The following is a 19094-nucleotide window of genomic DNA, read 5'->3' as shown; positions in this document are numbered from 1 at the left end:
GCAAGTACCTGACATACATTCGGAGTCTCGGAGACAACCTTGCCGCTCTTCAAAGAAAGAAGGATGAACTCTCTGGTGTGTCTGAAGATGTGATCCGACGAGTTGAGAAGGCTGAAGGAGAACAGTGGATTCGAACGAGTGAAGTGGACGGCTGGTTGCAGAAAGTGCAACTTCTTACGCAAGAAGCCGACCTTATTCTGCAGAAAGGGGAGCAAGAGATGAAGAATAGCTGCTTCTGCGGTCTTTGCCCCAAGAACTGCCTATCACGTTACAAGCAGTCAAAGCTTGCTGAGGCAAAGAAAGTCGAGTTGGACGGAGCACTGGTCCAGGGTCGCGGTATACAAGTTGTTGCCTACGAGCCTGCTGACTTGATTCTCACAAGATGTATCGAGGCTCTTCGCAGCAAGATGAGTGAACTGGAAAGTGTCTTTGAAGATGTGAAGCGACTAGTCAAAGAGGCCGAAGATCGAAACCTGACACGAACTGCTGAAGTAGGGAGCTGGTTGGAGAGAGTGGGACATCTGATGGAAGAAGTAGGCAAAATTCTGGAGAAGGGGGGGCAGGAAATGGAGAAGTCCCGCTTGCAGTTGGCAGATCACTCTCCGGACAACTCTCAGTTATGGTACGAGCTGTCGAAACTTTCCGAGGAAAAGAAAGCTACCTTAGATGAAGAACTCTGCAAAGGTCGTATATTTGCTGCTGCTGGCACGATATCCAGCGTTGCAAATGCATTGCTAAACCCTGTCTTGAAGGGCTTAATCGACGTCGTATTAGGGCAAAAAGAGGGTGGGCAGAGTCCGCTGAAACTGCCTGACTGGTCTGCAATTTCAAGTCCCGGAGGAGGAAGCTCTCAACCCCAAGAAAGCTCAGGAAGAGAAGCTCTAACAACAGAGGGTACTCGTTGAGAGGAGCAAAGGAGAATTCAAGATCTTCTAATAATGGACGGTACGAGTTAGGAGGAACAAGGGATGGGATGTCGCTCTCTGGTTTCTTTTTGGAGTGATCAATTTATTTGTCGAATGGCCATTATAGTCTCTTTCGTCGATTGTATTCTGTTACGTTTGTAACTTATGTGAATGTTTCGCCATGTCACATCAGATGCCCTTTTGCCAGTCAGATATCACACGTGATAAAAATCTAACGGCGTCAACGAAAATTGACAGAATGCAGTTAATTGTAACATTTTAGAAAATTTTGAACCGAAGTGTTACTACAAAAAGGTTTTGTACCAGCCGTGTAACCTCTTACAAGATTTTGTACCACCCAGGTAATTTGCCCTATCTTTCAGTCCATGGACTTTCTTTCGTTGGGATCTAAATCGATGAAGGCATTATAGGGAACCTCATGAGTCTCGACATGGCCCACTTTCCGCCACGGGCTGTCTCGCGTAAGTTGATTCGAGAAGAAGAAAGGAAGGGATATATCAAGGGGGCAAGAGTTGAACTAAACATGGAGAAAAGTGGAGATGCCAATTTGTGGAAAGTTAAAGCTCAACAAACGTGAATTTGCAGCCGTTTGAATCCTCTCTGGATGTTACCCTTCCCTCGATTTGTGCTCTCGATATGTGTTCATTAGACTGAGAACCAAGATGGATATTGGAAAGACAATCTTCGATGTCGTCCTACAATGCTGGGACTGCATATCCAAGTACCTGGCATACATTCAGAGTCTCGAAGACAATGTGGGCGCTCTCCGAAGAAAGAAGGATGATCTCAGCCACGTCTTTGAAGATGTGAACCGACGAGTTATGTTGGCTGAAGGAGAACACAAGGTAAGAACGAGTGAAGTAGCAGGCTGGTTAAAGAACGCCCAGCTTCTAATGCAAGAAGTCGATTCCGTTCTGCAGAGAGGGGAGCAGGAAATGCACAACAGTTGCCTGTGCAGTCTCTGCCCAAAGAACTGCAGGTCACGTTACAAGCAATCGAAGCTCGCTGAGGCAATGAAATCCACAGTAGAAGCACAAGTGACCCAAGGTCGTAACTTCAAGGATGATATTGCCTACGAGCCTGCTGATTTGATCCTCGAGAGATCTCTTAATGTTCTTCGCAGCAAGATGGACGAGCTGGTAAGTGTCTTTGAAGATGTGAACCGACAAGTTAAAGAGGCCGAAGATCGACACATCAAACGAACCAGCGAAGTAGGCAGCTGGTTGGACAGAGTGGGAGTCTTGAAGGAAGAAGTGGGAAAACTTCTGGATAAAGGGGAACAGGAAATCCGGAACAGCCGCTTGTCATCGGGGGATCGCTCTCCCAAGAACACTCAGACATGTTACGAGCTGTCAAAACTTTCTGATGAAAAGAAATCCGCTGTACAAGAGGAACTCCTGAAAGGTCATCTTTACTCTGTTGGAGGCATGGCACTCGAACTTGCAGGCACGGCATTTGATTTTGCAACTACGATATTAGTACCCACCAAGAAGGGATTCAACATGTCTGCATTTGGACAACACAAGAATGAGCAGAGCCAGTTGGAATTGCCTGCGGGGTCTCCCACAGATGTGCTTGAAAAGGAGGACCTTGAAGCGAAGAAAGCTCCGTAAGAGAGGCTTGATCTAATGCGCTGTATATATTTGTTGGTATTTGATTTGCCCCTACGAGAATAGCTGCAATAAGAACTTGACAGAGAGATCCATGAGATACATCTCAATGGGTGTGTGTGACTTAATTGTTGCGTTCAATTTGCGCAGGGAAAATACCGAATTTACTCTAGTCTTGGGGATTTATTATAATTTTATTTCAAGTTCTTGCTCAGAAGTGATCGGGACCTGACCGAACACATGCCTCTCGATCAAGGGATGATGTGATTTTGCATTTTCCTTTTCCTTATGCCCAAACAGAACCATTGTCATCACCTGCAGTAAATGAACAAACACAGTACAAAGTTAGCCGAGGTTTTGGCTAAGACTCTCTGCAGAAATTTCTCAGTTTCCAGATCCATATTGATACTCTAACTTGCTGAAATCTGAACTTCCTAATCTTTTAATCTGCTGTTTTTTCTCGAGAATTTTCATCTTCTTCTTGAAGTCCAAGATTTATTATAATGACTTTGTTGTCTGCTAAGAATCAATTGTAGACTGCTTCACCCATCTATATGGGACAAAAAGACTATTCTTTCTTCTAGAATGATTATTTTCGAGTGGATGGTTGTTTGATTCCCGAAAGAGGCAGAATTTGAGGAGCAGAAGAAATAGCCAGGGAAGTTCTTTCCTGGACAACTGCTCTATTACAGTGTAGTTAAGCAAGAGATAAAGAGGACACGCGTAAAAAAACGTTTCCATCACATCGTAGAGCCAAATTTATCTCAGCATTAACAGGATTTCAGCAATAAAGATAACAGCTGATTCTTAAGAAGAAAGCATTCAATTACACAAATGAAGTGCGGGAAAAAGGCAAGAGTTTCATATGTTCTCGCGGCTGTTACTTTTGCCTGATTTAGAATGTTAAGGTGACATTCAGATATATAGAAAAGATGATATCACGAACGCTTTTTGGCTTCTTCCTGCAAAGCTACCGCAACGCTGGAGTACATCGATGCAGCTTCCAGTAAACCCCTGCGCAGACCACAGAAGTTTATGTCAAGTATAATTTGTTGTAAAAATGGTGAACAATGTCAGAGTGGTCATGATCAAACATAATGTCAGGCTCAAAATCCGTGTTTAGAAGTTTAGAAGAGTGAATTGAATCGCAATCAAGGTTCTCTACGACACTCTTGCTGCATCAAGTAAGTCCATAAGCAGCTATCAAGGGGCATAGTGGAATCACGTTAGAGGACTGGCGGGTCCGTAAGCAGCTCGCTGAATAAAGGCAGATTCAGATATTAGTGCATCCAAGGCAGTTTGCTTTTCCTCGACCCGCTTCCCAAACACGTAGCTGACCCAAAGATTTCGAGGACACAACCCTCCTAGACAATAACGATTCACTTCTTGTTCGCCTTCTTCCAGAATCCCGTCCACTTCCTCCGTTATAGCCTCTACCCTTTTCAACCAATCAACCACTTCCCTGGCAGGCCTCCTGTACCACCGTTCTTCTAGTTTGATCTTCCTCCTGATGTCCTGAAAGAGGCTGATCAGGGCATCCCTCTTCAACTTCAGGTCATCGAGGTTCTCCTCGAGATACAGAACATATGAGATAAGCTTGATCCATTCCATCGAACCGAAACAATTGACTAACTGGAATGAATAGAAATTAAGATTTTACAAGCTGGAAAGTTCAAAATTCTTTCTCGTTGACGTACTATATTATATTCTAACCAACTTTCCAACTAACCAAATTGTCATATAAATAATTTCTCAGGGATATAGTCATCTCAATTGTTGAATGTAGAATTAATCATTACTATGGGCCGATTAGAAAACCTGCTAGTGTTTCGTATTTTCAGCGGCTTGCCCATTGAAGCTCTGGTTTCCTCACTGCAAATCAGGACATGACGAATGTGTCATCATTATCGTCGATACACTTTCACCTTAGACAACGTAGAAATTGTTATTATGAATCATAAAGTCTAATTCATAAGCATTTCAGTATCTTCTCGAGTTATGATGATATCCGAGTTTAGATTCTTCATAGTAGGGTAGGTATGTTCTTATTCAGTTGTAAAATAAACAAGAAATGAATTCACGACCGTATTAGCACAAGATTTAAGACCATAGGCTTGACAGTATACAACGCACTAATAATGGACCCTGCCTTCGATAAAATGAGACATCAGAAGCTTTAGAGAATCAAATGGACTGCAATTTGGGCCTTCCTGGCAGAAAAGGATATTGAATTTCGCTAAGCAAATAATTTCCTCTCATTTTCTCCACATTTCTCAATCTTATTCCGTAGAACATTTTATCACTTTTTTTTCTCAAACTTATATCCCAAGAATTTGGCTTGTTCTGCCATTCTGCTTCTCCTAATTTCATAAACTATCCCTCGAATTCGCCCTTCACCACTCTGTGTCTCGACTTCTCTCAAGAATCTCAACAAGTCATGAACTATTTATGACATAAATCTAAAAGACTTGTTCAAAGATAGCAAAGCGAATCTTCTTAGATGGTGCATCAGAGAAGTTTCGGAAACAAACGCTTCATCAGAGAACAGGATCGGCCTTGAGGTCTAATGGAGATTTTGGAAAAGCATAAGGTTGAACTTGAATTTTTTACAGTCTCGATCCAGTAAGGCTCTTAACCTTACTCGATAATGTAAAATTTTCTCATCGGTAACTGGGCTCTCTTGGCCTTAACGGCAATTATTAGGGCTCTCTTGACCTTTCGTGACATTTTGGATGTATTTTGAACTAAGAAAAATTGAGGAATCCTATTGGTTTGTGACATTACAACGTGCTATACCCATTATCCATATATGATTTTCTCGTCGGGTGGACTTTTCTTCTTAAGACTCCAATAAACTTCCAAGTAAGAGAGCAATATTTCCAGTCAACATCATGCCTACGGGGTCCATAAGCAACTTGCCAACAAATTATTTGCCCGTGAACTTTGACGTGGTCTCTGTTGAAATGCTACCATAGAATTTTCAATTTATTGCTGATGTGTTTGTGGCCATTGCATGATTTAGCTGTAAACCTTCTCCCGCGGGTATAAGGGAGACCCATGGATCATAAGGAGATAGGAGAAAGGAACAAATTCAGACACTGTATACATGACACTTGTCTTTCTCCAGTTCAACTCATGCCAATAATTCTGTGAGACCCGGCATTTTCTTTCATACATACATACGTAAACATATACTTACATATGCTTATATATATAAATATATTATATACTATACTATATGTTGCTGGAGGAAGAAAAAAGGGGTAGCATGGGCTCCACGGGCCCCAAAATTTTTCCCCTGAGCAACCCTTTTACCAACTCCATCCATTTTCATTTCATCTGTTCTTTCTTCTTTCTTTCTTTGCTCTGTTTCTTTTTGCTGGGGGAGACGAATAAGAAGAAACAGAGGGGGGAGGGGAGAGAGAGAGGTTATAGTGTTTGGCTTGGGATGGTGCTTAAGGAGGGAATGAGGACGATCCAGCCGGGAGATTTCTTGGAGCAGAAAGCTTGGGAGAAGAATAGGGAAACGAGACGGGGCACACGAGTGTAGATTGATGCAGGAAATTGGGAGAGACATCGGGGAAAGATTGTGTATTTCACTCAGTTAGGTTGTGGACGTAGTCGGGTATGGATTGATTGAACTTATTGCGATTTAATCTTAGTAGCTGGTTGTGTGCTTTCATGAATTAGGAAGCAGAGGCTAGTTCCGTCTCAGTTAAGTCCAACTCTGTCTGAAGATTCTTTCATATTTGTGAGAATGTTTTATTTTATTTTATTTCGATTTCATCTTTTATGAATTTATTCTGATTTTTCTTGATTTTTTGAAATTTTTCTATAATTGCCTTCAAAAAATAAATTAGATTGGATCACATTTTCATAGATATGATGGGTTATATATTTATTTTTTTTAAAGATAAGATCATACTTTTTTTTATAGATATGATGTATTGAATAAGTGCGGAGACTTTCCATTGAACGCAAATATCTGTATGGATCACTCTTATCCTAGCGTAAAATATAACATCTTATCCAAGCATAAAATAAAACGAACATATCTTATTTTTTAATATTTTAAGGTTTTTTTTTAAAAAATATCTTATTTCACCCAAAACAATAAAAATATTTTATGAAAAAATTCAAATAAAACAAATGACTTAAGATTCTATTTGCTTTTTAAAAATAAATTAGATCAAATTTTTCATAGATATTATATTAATTTTTCAAAACACAAATTAGATCATATATATATATATATAAGAAATTACGATGATACGTTATAAATAATGGAAGTAATATGCGTAAATCTCGACTGATCTGATATGAAAAATATTTCTATCGCTACATGTGAGTTGTTTAATTTTTTGCAGGAGATTTTTTTGAAGGTTTTATTTTTCTTTTTTAATGCATAAATGTCGGTAGAATTTTTGGGTTCTCTAATTTTATCTATGTGGTTAACATAAGGCTTGTTTTATCTGTGCAATACACGGGCTCCATGCCTAGTATATATATACAGGGTTTTTTTGGCTTGTGTGTTTTGCATGAGATTTTTACTACAAATATAATTATATTTACTTAATTCAAACTTGAAATGGTTTTAGTTAAATTTCAAAATTTTCATATAGAATTTTTCTTTTTTCTGTAGTATATGGTATCTAATAATTATATTCGAATATCTTAAGGAATTATGATTAATACATATTTTAATACCATTTTGGAGAAGGAATAGTGATGTCACTTTTTCAAAATTATCATTTCTTCAATTCGGTAAAAAATTAACATGCCATAAATTTTAAGGATAATTTTGTAATTATTATTAGTTTTGAGGATATATTATAATTAAAATATTTCATGTCCAAATATATTTATGCTCGTATATATTTACTATTATGCCATTATTTATTACATTATATTCAACTTTATATATATTTTTCACTATTTATTACAATGTATTCAACTTTATATAATATATGGATAGATTCCAGAAGTCAATGCCATCAAAGTGCATAGGAGTAATTGGCTTCATACAAAATCATTCTCCATTTTGCACATGTAACTTTGACAGGAACAAGAATAATGGTTAAAAAGAAAATAAGGAAAAGGACCGGGAGCTTCTAAAAGTTGGATCGGATTTCTCCTGAATTGAATGTGATTCCATTTTCCATTGCTGTCAAGTGATCCAATTCATTGTCATGATATATAGGGAAAGATATTACCCAAATTCTCTATTTTTGCTGGCAATTATAAAAGGAATGCTTAGTTTTTCCTTTTTTTTTTTGACATATACTGGTCGACCATCCCGGTGGAATCTCATATTTGGTGGGGAAAGGCAGTCGAGAGCTCAATGGAAGGAGGAAGAGATGATTACACGGAAGATGGCACTGTGGATCTCAAGGGGAAACCTATTAGAAGATCGAGAACTGGTCGATGGAGAGCTTGTTCATTCATCGTAGGTCAGTAATGCTCAATGCTCGTATATGAATCGATATCTGAGACACCAGAGGGCTAATTAACTAGGGTATATTGAACCAAATGATATCTGTATGTTGGGTACTGTTTTGGTGCAGTGTATGAAATTTTCGAGAGGGCAGCATATTGGGGGATAGCGTCGAACCTAGTGATGTACCTGTCCACGAAGCTACACCAAGGTACTGTGACATCCTCGAGCAATGTCACGGACTGGGTCGGCGCCACCTGGTTGACTCCCATTATTGGCGCTTATATTGCTGATGCTTATCTCGGGCGATACTGGACTTTCATGATTGGTTCCGCCATTTATCTCTCGGTATTTTATCAGAATCTGACCTTCCTTTGCGCAGAAACAGAAGATGTTAGATCATGTTTGGTTAGGCAGGAACGGAATGTAATGGAACAGAATCAACCATACTAAATGAATGCAACCATTTGGTATGGTTGATTCCATTTCCATTCCATTCATAGCTACCAAACATGAGTTTATTTCTGGCTGATGAACATGGTTAGGAATAAAAACTCGATACAAGATTGATATTTGTTGTGTTTATGTGACTAATAAACAGGGGATGTCACTCTTAACGCTAGCCGTATGGATCCCACAGCTGCAGGCTCCAACGTGTGAGCCTGGAAGCAAAGAAGAGCAATGCAACAAGCAGACCATGCCGCTCCAAGTCGGGATCTTCTACGGCGCTCTCTACTTAATTGCTGTGGGGAATGGCGGAACAAAGCCCAACATCTCGACAATTGGTGCAGAGCAGTTTGATGAGTTCGATCCCAAGGAACGGATCCAGAAGCTGTCCTTCTTCAACTGGTGGATGTTTAGCATCTTCTTTGGGCAGCTGTTCGCCTACACCATCCTGGTTTATGTGCAGGACAATGTGGGTTGGGCCCTCGGTTATGGGATCCCGACCATCGGGCTCGCAGTATCGATACTGATTTTCATATCAGGGACCCCATTTTACCGACATAAGGCGGCATCAGGGAGCCCTTTCACCAGGATACTGCAGGTCCTGGTGGCTGCTTTGAGGAAGTGGAATGTTGCGTTCCCAAACGATCCCAAGGAGCTCCATGAGCTGCCTGTCGAGGAATACACGAGAAGGAGGAAATCCAGGATTGAACATACGCCTTTTCTGAGGTCACATTAATTTGATTTGTCTTTGGTAAACTTTTCCGACACGTCCGTCCTGGTTTTGGCTTTTAATTGTATATTTCGTGATTGCAGGTTCTTGGACAAAGCTGCCGTGAAGACCGATTCGAACTCTCCATGGCTGATGTGCCCAGTCACCCATGTCGAAGAAACTAAGCAAATGATCAAAATGATCCCGATACTAATCACTACGTTCGTCCCGAGCATGTTGGTAGCCCAGGTTAACACGCTCTTTGTCAAACAGGGCGCAACACTAGACAGGAGCATGGGCCCAAATTTCAAGATCCCTCCTGCGAGCCTTGGCTCGTTCCTTATCATCTCCATGTTGATAGGCCTCGTGCTATATGACCGCTGCTTCCTCCCATTCGTCAGGCGACACACGAAAAACCCGAGGGGGATCACACTGCTCCAGAGAATGGGGATCGGCCTTGGGCTCCAAGCAGCCGTCATGGTCATTGCTTGCTTCGCTGAGAAGAAACGTCTCGCCGTTGCCAAGGAGAAGGGCATTTTTGGGAAAGGCGAGACCGTCCCGCTCTCCATTTTCATCCTCCTCCCACAATTCGTGTTGTTGGGTTTCGCTGACGCCTTTGCAGAACCCCCAAGGATGGAGTTCTTCTACGATCAGGCCCCTCAGGGGATGAAGAGCCTCGGGACTTCCTACTTCACGACTAGCATGGGGATAGGGAACTTCCTCAATAGCTTCGTCCTGAAGGTGGTCGCAAGCGTTACCAAGATGAATGGACACCAAGGTTGGATCCTAGACAACCTGAATAGGTCGCGTTTGGACCTCTACTACTTGTTCTTGGCGATCCTCATATTAGTTAATTTCCTCATCTATCTGCTGGCGGCAAAGCGGTTTGTTTACAATGCCGATGTATCAGAGTCCGATGGCGATTTAGTTGTGGAAGCTCTGCCCAACAGAGGACGAGCAGATGGTTAAATTTCAAGTTGGTGATAGAATGGTAGAATGGTAAATGCCAAAGTAATATAAGATTAGAAATGTAGGCCGTTTGGATTGAGAGTTTTACTATGATTTTGATTTTGATTTTGATTGTGGAAAATGACAAATAAGATGTGATTATAAATTTGACTTGGGAAACGTGTGTTTTTGTTGTGTAGTGTGTTGAGTTAAAGTTAAAGTTAAAATCAGTTAACTCTCAATCCAAACGGATGTCTAAATAAACTTTAAAATTAAAAAATATTATCTATAGGAAAAATAAATAATATTCAGTATGCATTAAATGTTAAAATAATGAAAAACTCATTATTGATCATATATATATATATATATATGAAAACGAATCGCTTGTCGAATTCTTAAGCCGCCACCTCATCAAAAATAATAAATAGAGCTCTCTGTATTGCCATGTCATCAGTTATATAATAAGGAAATATATACAAATTGTTTTAAATTCTATTAATTAATTGTATAATCGAATATATAGATTGTATACACAAGGGAAGAAAATATGCAGTAGAATATATAGATATAAATTAAATACAATGGAATATAGTTCAATAAGGCATTAAAATAATTTACATGGCCATATGTATATATGCCTTCCAAATTTTATTGGTTATTGCATTTATATATTATATCAATATATATTTACATTCTCAGTATATAAGCTAATCTGTACAAGGATCAACCAGCTAGAACAGAGCAGTGGTGGACAAAGAGAACAGGGGAGAAAATCATTTGCCAAGAGCTCCAACCAGCACGAGATCAAACCTCAATCGGGATGTCAAACGAACTCTAATTGAGAAGAAATTTTGGCAGCAACCTCATGACTTCCTGGCTAGGTTTTGAACGGTCAATCGGTATGATTAGGTTTAGACAAACTACGTTAGGCCTATACTCTGGAAGATTGATGGAGTTAGTATTATCTTTTCAAATTTCTTTGATTTTTAAGAATATTTCTCTCAATATTAACTATTTTTTACCCAATTTATATAGTTTTATGATTTATTTTAGTTGTTACTGCAAGATTTATATTTAAATAAAGTGATTTCTCTAGAAAATTTTGGAACAAAGAAATTTGTGATACAACTTAAGTCTCTTATCACTCCCTGTTATAAATTTTGTGTTTTTGAACTATTCTAGTCATCAATAACTCTTTTTATGCAAAGCTTCATTTAAAAAATAATGTACAATATAAACTTTGTGTTAATTTAATCTTACATGATTAGCTTTTAATATTATTTTTCTTATTTTCTATAGATTTTCTTTTTTTTAATCTTGTACTAGGCACTATTTATTAGATAAATCTTCAAATTATTATCTTGCAAGATATATTTATTTTCACCATCGGTTGGTTATACATGAAAATTATATAGCAATTCCATCTATGATAAATGTATATTTTCTGATCGTTTTGCTCTCCTATCATAATTATCTTAAATATTATGTATTCCTTTAACATCGAGGAAAGACACTTCATGTAAATATGACTTAAATATTTTCTATATGTATATCAACGAATGTTTAGAAAATATACTTTATGTCTCAAATTATATATATAAGAATTAAACTTAATAATTACAATTTTTTTTATCGGGTCGACTTTTCATGAAACTTTTAGAGTATTATGATGCAAATTGAAATTCAAAAACTAATACGCAATTAGTTTTTACTTTTTAAATCCTTTTTTGGTTTTTCGATTTATATAAATCTCGATCATCTATTTATGTATAGCAATCACTTCATTATTTCAACATTTCTATTTGTGATAATTAGATGCAAAAATAACATACAGTAGAAAATTATTATTGAAATTATTATAATTGTTTTAAAATGCATACTTATTTTTACTTAAATTTAAATGCATACTTATTTATTACTTTTTAATTTACTTGATAAGGTTCAACAAATAGAATATAATTTATCAATAAATGCAATTCATTTACCTCTTATGATTTTATATTTTATAATTTTTGCCTATACATATCGAATGAAATCAATAAATTTATTTCTCCAAATTTAATTATCTTAGATAACTATCTCTAATTACTTCGATTTCTTGAAACACTTATTGTTTTCAGTGGAAAAAACAATTATCTTAAATTATGTAGTATGCTACTACTGCATGATAGAATCTAAATGAGCGTATTTGAATTGTATAATTTCAACTGTTTTACATTTTTTAGATATTAATGTTAAATTGTGTGATTTTGGTTTAGGACATGAAAATCCTATGCAGGATACCAAAACCCATTTTTGGATGAAAGATTAGTAATCTTCCAATAAAGTCATTTGATTTTCAAGTGAAATAATTTTTAAATCCATAATTTTTTTAAAAAATTCATAATATATTTAATTTAAAATATTACTTTCTATCAAAAATTTATTAATCATTTCCCGCGCAATGCGCGGTTTCTCAACTAGTTTTTAGTCATTGTTAGCAGATAAATAATCATATATTTGTTTATGAAAATGTATTTATAAATAGTTATGTAATTGTTTATTTATTTAGCTTTCTTATCCTACCGAAATATAATACACATTTTTTTATCTCTAAATAATGTTTAGGGTCAAAATTAAGTACTAATACCGTATTTGACGTGAGTCTTAAATAATAAAATCAATTAGAAATGTATACAATATATATATATATATAGTTTCTCCATCCTAAGTTAAAGTCGTAGATTTTTATAGATGAAATTTTATCAATAAATTCAAAAGAAGAATCTTAAATAAAAAACTTATATGAGGATATTAGTGCTATATATGTATATATATATAAGTTGACAATACCCTAATAAATAGAGAGGCAAAACAATGATCGATTCTTTTTTCCGAGATGATCCTTCTCCAGCATTCCTTTTGTTCACAGCTTGTTCTTTGCCCTGATGTGGACGGCAATGATGGTGTCGAAGGTATAGCTTAGATGCTCTATTGCTTGTCCTTCCTTTTATGTTTATAACGAATCCTTCCGCTTGTTGATCTTCTTTTGCCTATCGTATCCATCAGTTTACTTTCAAAGTATTAATTTGCCAGTCTTCTCCCCGTTCGAAGGACATGTGTTGTTCCCAGGAAATGTATTTCTGCATAAAGAAGTTCCCAAATCTCTTCATCCGGGAAGGCTAATTTCATAGAAGAGTCTAGTGTGTGAGGGAAACCCGGACAAGTAGAATAGCGTTTTCCAAAGTTCCAAGTGCTCGAACTATTCCTTCACCCTCTCATGCTATAAACGCCACCTACCAAATCAAATAGTAATCTTCCATTTTCAATGGGGCTTGCCACCAAGTGGTCAAGTAAATAATATCTGCTCAAGAGGTCCATTTGAAAAAAAGAAAGAAGGGATTATAGAGAGGATGGAACAAATACATGGGAATATAGTAAAATTCCGGACATAAAAAATGACTGCAGGGATAGTATCCACCGTCGATTGTTTTAGAGACAAAATCCATGAAATGTCCCATTTGATCATTGATTCCATTCAAGAATTTTTAATGTGTACATCTGGTATCCAAAAGCTTAAGGCAATAATACTATTCAAGTTCAAGCACAGGTCAACCCACTAAAGAGTAAAGATCAACTTTCTCTGTTCACATGACTAATACATGAAAACTTACTTAAAGAAAAGAGGCGTCAAATATTAATTTTGGAATTTATATAAGTAGGAACTCTTGACCCCTTTTTCGTTTCCTTTCACGATTTCTTTTTTCTTTTATTTGGGCAGTAGGGCGCCGAAGGCCACCACCATTCTTGTAGGGTCACCAATTTAATAAATTCTTTTGGACTTTCTCTATTTGCATGACTAAAACTTAAGACTTTACTTAATGATAAGTGACATTGAATATTAGTTTTGGGATTTATATAACAAAAATTCTTGGCCCCCTTTCCCTTTTCCTCTCATGATTTCTTTTTTTATTTGGGCAGTGGGGAGTCAAAGGCCACCATCGTTTTTGTAGGGTCACCAACAACCTATTTAAAAAAATTCTTTTGGATCCTACTTGGGTTAGCTTTGGTGAATTAACCTCGTGGAATCATTAAGTGCCAAGTTGGCACATCATTGAAATTAAAAGTGAAATTGATATAGTAATAAACGTGATATAAAATCGAAAGTCGGTATATTTTCATGTGATCGATATTAAGGATTGGCGAAGAATGAGGTTAGACCAATTTCAAATATAATAGTGAATGACCCTAAATATTTCAATCAATCAACAACCATTGAATTATGAACATGTTGAAAGTAATTTAGCAAATTTAAGCCGATATTAGTTTAGCAAATTTTATTCATAAATAATTATTTGTATCATTTAATATTGGTCTATATGCTACCTACTTTATTACATAAATTGATATAATGTGAATAGTAAATAATTAAAAAACTTTTAGATTTCGCATCATGCGGGGTTCCGGCCTAGTCAACTAAACAATTATTACAGGTCCATGGCAACGTCATGTTGTCATGTGTCCCTCCCTTTTTTATTTTATTTTATTTATTTTTATTTTCTATTATTTTTACTTTTTTTCATAATGAGAGGTGTCTGGTTTCATCTTACTATTTTCCACGGCCCTGTTGACCACGTTGTAAGTTCAAAGGACAAGCAACTCCGATCATACAGGTTGTGCATTTGTCCAAAAGGGCGTATTCTTGTGCATGACTTCAGGAAGCGATTTATACATGTTTTTCCTCAATTGCCCTTTGTTACAATTTCTATATATTTAATTATTTCTTTAAGTACTTTCTATCATGTTCATCTGTATTAATGAGAACATACTCGCACTACGAGTAACAATATGAAAAGTCAATAAAAAAGAACATACATCAAATAATTTTTTGCTAAAAAATAAAAAATAATCTAACCATAAAAAATAATTTGTCACTATAAAGAATAGATCATTATATAAAAAAAGTAAAAAGTAATTTATGAATTTACAGGAAGAAAATTGGCTTAATAAAGGGCGGCTACTTACTCATTTTTTTTTTGGTCCTTTTATACTCTAGGCGGATGTGGGCTGCTTAGATAGGGGAGGTTTAGTGAGCTATTTGAGAGGGCACATAGTAAATAAAAAGGATGGTTATTGTGGATGAATTTAATTTTGTTGAAAATACAAAAAAAATAATATTGCAAGACATTATCAGCCTATATCAAAATAACTAAAAAAATTAACCAAAATATTAATAAGAGATAAAATTTAACCAAATATGTTGTCACAAAATAAAAAATTAAAACAATTATTTTCCTACGGGAGAAATCTCTGCAAAAGGGACTGCAAATGAACCTTTGTTAAGGTTGTCACAAACATTTTTATGCACTTAAATCTACTATGAAAATGGTGATCAGTCCTTTTGAAATGTTTATTGATTTTAGCCCGTACATATATATATACACGCGAGTATTGCATCCAACTACAAATAAATACAGAAAAATATATTTGACACAAACTATTATAACGAAATCACAAATTTGAGAAAAAACTTGTTTTGTTTTAGAATAAAAATTTTATTCTACCAAACTCAACTTATTTTTCTACAAATTCAACATTACAATCATTCATGTTTTGTCTTGTTCTTTCTATCAATAATAATATCTCACTCATATTTTTTCTAACCATTTTTATAATCAATTTTTAATAATAAATTCTTTATCTATTTTACATCTATATATACATACATATATATATATATATATATTCTCACACATTTATATATTTTTCAATATTTGTAATAATTATTTTTTATCTTTTCTTATTCTCCAGAATTGAGTTGAATTGAGTTAAAATCTCAACTCAAAAACCAAACATAGTCATGCATTTTCAGGAAGCTATTTTAAGGATAGAAATTTCTACGCAATATTACAGCTCCACTTAAATGAAAAGTGTAACCCCATGATACAATTCCCACGAGAGATATTGGCTGCAATCACGTGGCTCCAGGAAGTCCACATCATCAAATCCTGTTAAAATTAACGGAAAAATGATGTTGTGCTAACACTGATACCAAATCCATAGTTTTATGTATGTCTATGCTAATGGAAATAGTTTGTGCAAAAATTGACAAAATGTGCAAAGTTTTTTTTTAATTATTTACTTAACCCATATTTAAACAATTCTTTTGCTTGAATTTCAATCTTTATCAACAGGAACTGCCCATCGTGTAACCGGCTATCAGAGCGTGCTAAAGAGAAGACAACCGCCTTGGAAAGAGAGCTTGAAAAATATCGTGCTTTCACAATTTACACCTGCAATCCGGATGATCCTCCTATGGTTGAGCAACCTCTCGAGCCGCCAGTGGGCTTAGATTCCAGCTTTGAGGAGGTGTCGACCTGGGTTCAGGATGAAGGTGTGAGACGTATTGGATTGTATGACATGGGTGGTGTCGGAAAGACTACCCTTCTAAAGAAAATCCACAATGAGTTTCTGGTAAAGGAGCACGATTATCACGTGGTTGCTTGGATTGTAGTGTCCCAACCAACTGATCCTAAGAAAATCCAGGAACACATTTGGGAGAAACTGCATCTCCCTAAATCTCAATGGAATGACATCATAGAGTCGGAAAGACCGGGCAAGATATTGAAGATTATAAAGGAAAAGAATTTTCTAATTTTTTTGGATGATGTATGGGAGGAAATAGATCTCTTAAATCTCGGGATTCCTTCTCGCAATCATCAACACAAATCCAAGATCATATTCACAACCCGATTACAGGATGTTTGTGGCTCCATGCATGCTGAGCGGACGAAGAAGGTTGAGTGTTTGCCAGCAGATAAAGCCCTCAAACTATTCCGAGAGAAGGTGGGTGAACAAACTTGGACTGCCCATGTTGAAATCCCAAATCTTGCTGAAGCTATGATTAAGGAGTGCAAGTATCTGCCGCTTGCTCTTATTACTGTTGGGGCAGCAATGGCCAGTCGTAGGTGTCCCGATGAATGGAGGGGCAGTATTGAAGTTTTGAAGAAACTCCCATCAGAATTTGCAGATATGGAAAAGAAGGTGCTCTCTGTGCTAGAATTTAGCTATGAAGCTTTGCTAGATGAAACCCACAAAAAATGTTTCTTGTACTGCTCAATATTCCCTGAGGACCATGTATATCGCATGGATGAATTGATTGATCTATGGATTGGGGAAGGTCTTCTCAGTGAATGTGGTGGTATACGTGAAGCGCGCGATCAGGGAATCGAAATAGCCAGATGCCTCATACGTGTTTGTTTATCGGAGGAAGTTGATATGTCTATTGAAAAATGTTGTAAAATGCATGATGTAGTTCGAGATATGGCCTTGTGGGTGGCATCTGAACATGGCAAGAAGAAGAGACCACTTTGTCAGGAGAAACAGAGGTCATTTGAGCCCACGGAATTCGTGAAGTGGACTGATGTAGAAAGGATATCCCTCTGGGAGGTGGATCAAAAGCTGGAAAAGTTGCCTGATACATTTGCAACTTTTTCTAGTCTATCTACTTTGATAATACGAGATACCAAGGTAAAGACATTTCCAAATGGATTCTTTTCTGCCATGCTATCGTTGAGAGTGTTGGATGTGTCATGTAATGAATTCTTGATTGAGTTACCCGGAGATATTGGAGTACTAGGAAATTTGAGGTACCTTGATTTGCAGTGGACAATGATAAGGGAGCTGCCTGCAGAGCTAGAGAATCTGACAAAGTTGGTGTTTCTGCTTTTACATCGTTATTGTCGTGTTCCGGATCGACTGATCTCAAGTCTGCTGTTCTTAAGAGTGTTTAGCTGGGAACCATGGCAAACTACATCACATATAGATGGGGGGAGAAGAGCGAAAAGTGATTGAGAAGCCGAATCACTGCTGTAACACGAAGTTAATTCAAGAGGTTTGCCTGCGATTAGACTTCACTGTTGCTGTTGAAGAGTTACTTATGAAATGCCCCCACTTGCAGAGGTGCTTAAGAGAACTCAGGCTTAGATGGTGTAAGGTTTGGATGTCACTTATAATCCCGAAGCCATCATTGAGGACAATGGAGCATCTCAAATATCTACAAGTCAGTCGCTGTGAATTCACTGAGATAACAATGGGCAAGGAAGAATATGGTTGGCACGGAGAGACTGGGAGAAGTGATGGATTAGGATCTCTTCGTCTACCTTCTTATCCTGAAATTAGCCCTGAAATTAGCCACCTGGAAAGTCAGGACTGCTTCCGTAGACTTGAAAGGATAATCATTGAAGATTGCGACAAGTTACGAGAAGTGACAGTTTTAATTTATCATGCTCCCTGCCTTACCTACCTCAGAATTAGTTGTTGTGAATCATTGCGGGAACTGATCGCTGGGGATGTTGAAGATTCTCATGTGGGCAAAATACTCTCATCTCTCATCTACCTTGACCTGGGAGCTCTTCCGGAATTGGAGAGCATCTGCAGGGGAGCGCTGTCCCTTCCTTCGCTGGAATTGTTACAGGTTGTGAAATGCCGGCAACTGAAGAAGCTCCCCCTAAAGAGCAGCAGCAGTGCACACGCAAGAAGACAGTTCTGCAAAATTAGAGGAGACTGGGAGTGGTGGAATGGTTTGCAATGGGATGACCCTGAGACGAAGCGCCTGTTCTTTAGGAATTTTATTTCTGGGTTTTAGATTGAGAATTTTGGAATCTGATTTCGTATTCTTTATCGGACTTAAAAAATAATCGTATTTTTTTTGGTGTGCACCTGGTATCCGGTAAAAAAAATCGTACTTTGTCTCTGCACACTCTTCAAATTTCTTTTTTCCTTTTGTATAACTTTTGTCGGCCCTCGATAGCAGTTCACAACGCTAATAATTGACCCTGCCTTCGATAAACAGTGACATCAAAAGCTTCGGAGAATTGAACGGAGGGGCCGTTTGTTTTTATGTAAAGTTTAAATTTTACATTGTAAAGTTCGAACTTTACATAGTATTTTACAGTGTTTGTTTGTACAAGTTGTAAAAATGAATCATTGTAATCATGTGCTCGAGTTAGAACTTTACAGCTATGGTCAGTAAAGAC

At 37.1% G+C, this 19094-nt stretch overlaps 4 protein-coding genes across 5 annotated transcripts; 3 read left to right on the top strand and 1 right to left on the bottom strand.

The window, feature by feature from the left end:
- The first annotated feature begins 1223 nt into the window (after nucleotides 1–1223).
- Nucleotides 1224–2642, top strand: LOC116187537. Its single transcript, XM_031516280.1, has 2 exons — nucleotides 1224–1771; nucleotides 1847–2642. The coding sequence occupies exons 1-2, from the start codon at nucleotides 1589–1591 to the stop codon at nucleotides 2537–2539; spliced, it is 876 nt and encodes a 291-aa protein (XP_031372140.1). The 5' UTR covers nucleotides 1224–1588; the 3' UTR covers nucleotides 2540–2642.
- A 71-nt stretch (nucleotides 2643–2713) lies between these two features.
- Nucleotides 2714–4183, bottom strand: LOC116187540 (disease resistance protein RFL1-like). The gene is made up of 3 exons (XM_031516284.1): nucleotides 3762–4183; nucleotides 3483–3550; nucleotides 2714–2851 (listed from the first exon to the last, which is right to left on the bottom strand). The coding sequence occupies exons 1-3, from the start codon at nucleotides 4145–4147 to the stop codon at nucleotides 2823–2825; spliced, it is 483 nt and encodes a 160-aa protein (XP_031372144.1). The 5' UTR covers nucleotides 4148–4183; the 3' UTR covers nucleotides 2714–2822.
- Nucleotides 4184–5811: 1628 nt separating this feature from the next.
- LOC116187536 (protein NRT1/ PTR FAMILY 5.2-like) lies at nucleotides 5812–10203 on the top strand. 2 transcript variants are annotated; one of them, XM_031516279.1, is made up of 5 exons: nucleotides 5812–6161; nucleotides 7867–7986; nucleotides 8101–8318; nucleotides 8572–9143; nucleotides 9231–10203. In XM_031516279.1, the coding sequence occupies exons 2-5, from the start codon at nucleotides 7878–7880 to the stop codon at nucleotides 10093–10095; spliced, it is 1764 nt and encodes a 587-aa protein (XP_031372139.1). In that variant the 5' UTR covers nucleotides 5812–6161; nucleotides 7867–7877; the 3' UTR covers nucleotides 10096–10203. The 2 variants fall into 2 exon arrangements, with proteins under 2 accessions (XP_031372139.1, XP_031372138.1); XM_031516278.1 differs by having other exon boundaries at nucleotides 7863–7986.
- Nucleotides 10204–16371: 6168 nt separating this feature from the next.
- Nucleotides 16372–18703, top strand: LOC116188869 (probable disease resistance protein At5g63020). The gene is made up of 2 exons (XM_031518328.1): nucleotides 16372–17772; nucleotides 17882–18703. The coding sequence occupies exons 1-2, from the start codon at nucleotides 16372–16374 to the stop codon at nucleotides 18701–18703; spliced, it is 2223 nt and encodes a 740-aa protein (XP_031374188.1).
- Nucleotides 18704–19094: the final 391 nt, after the last annotated feature.

Source organism: Punica granatum, chromosome 8 (assembly GCF_007655135.1).
Source record: "Punica granatum isolate Tunisia-2019 chromosome 8, ASM765513v2, whole genome shotgun sequence".
Lineage (NCBI taxonomy): Eukaryota > Viridiplantae > Streptophyta > Magnoliopsida > Myrtales > Lythraceae > Punica > Punica granatum.
This window is presented reverse-complemented; position numbering and strand designations above follow the sequence as displayed.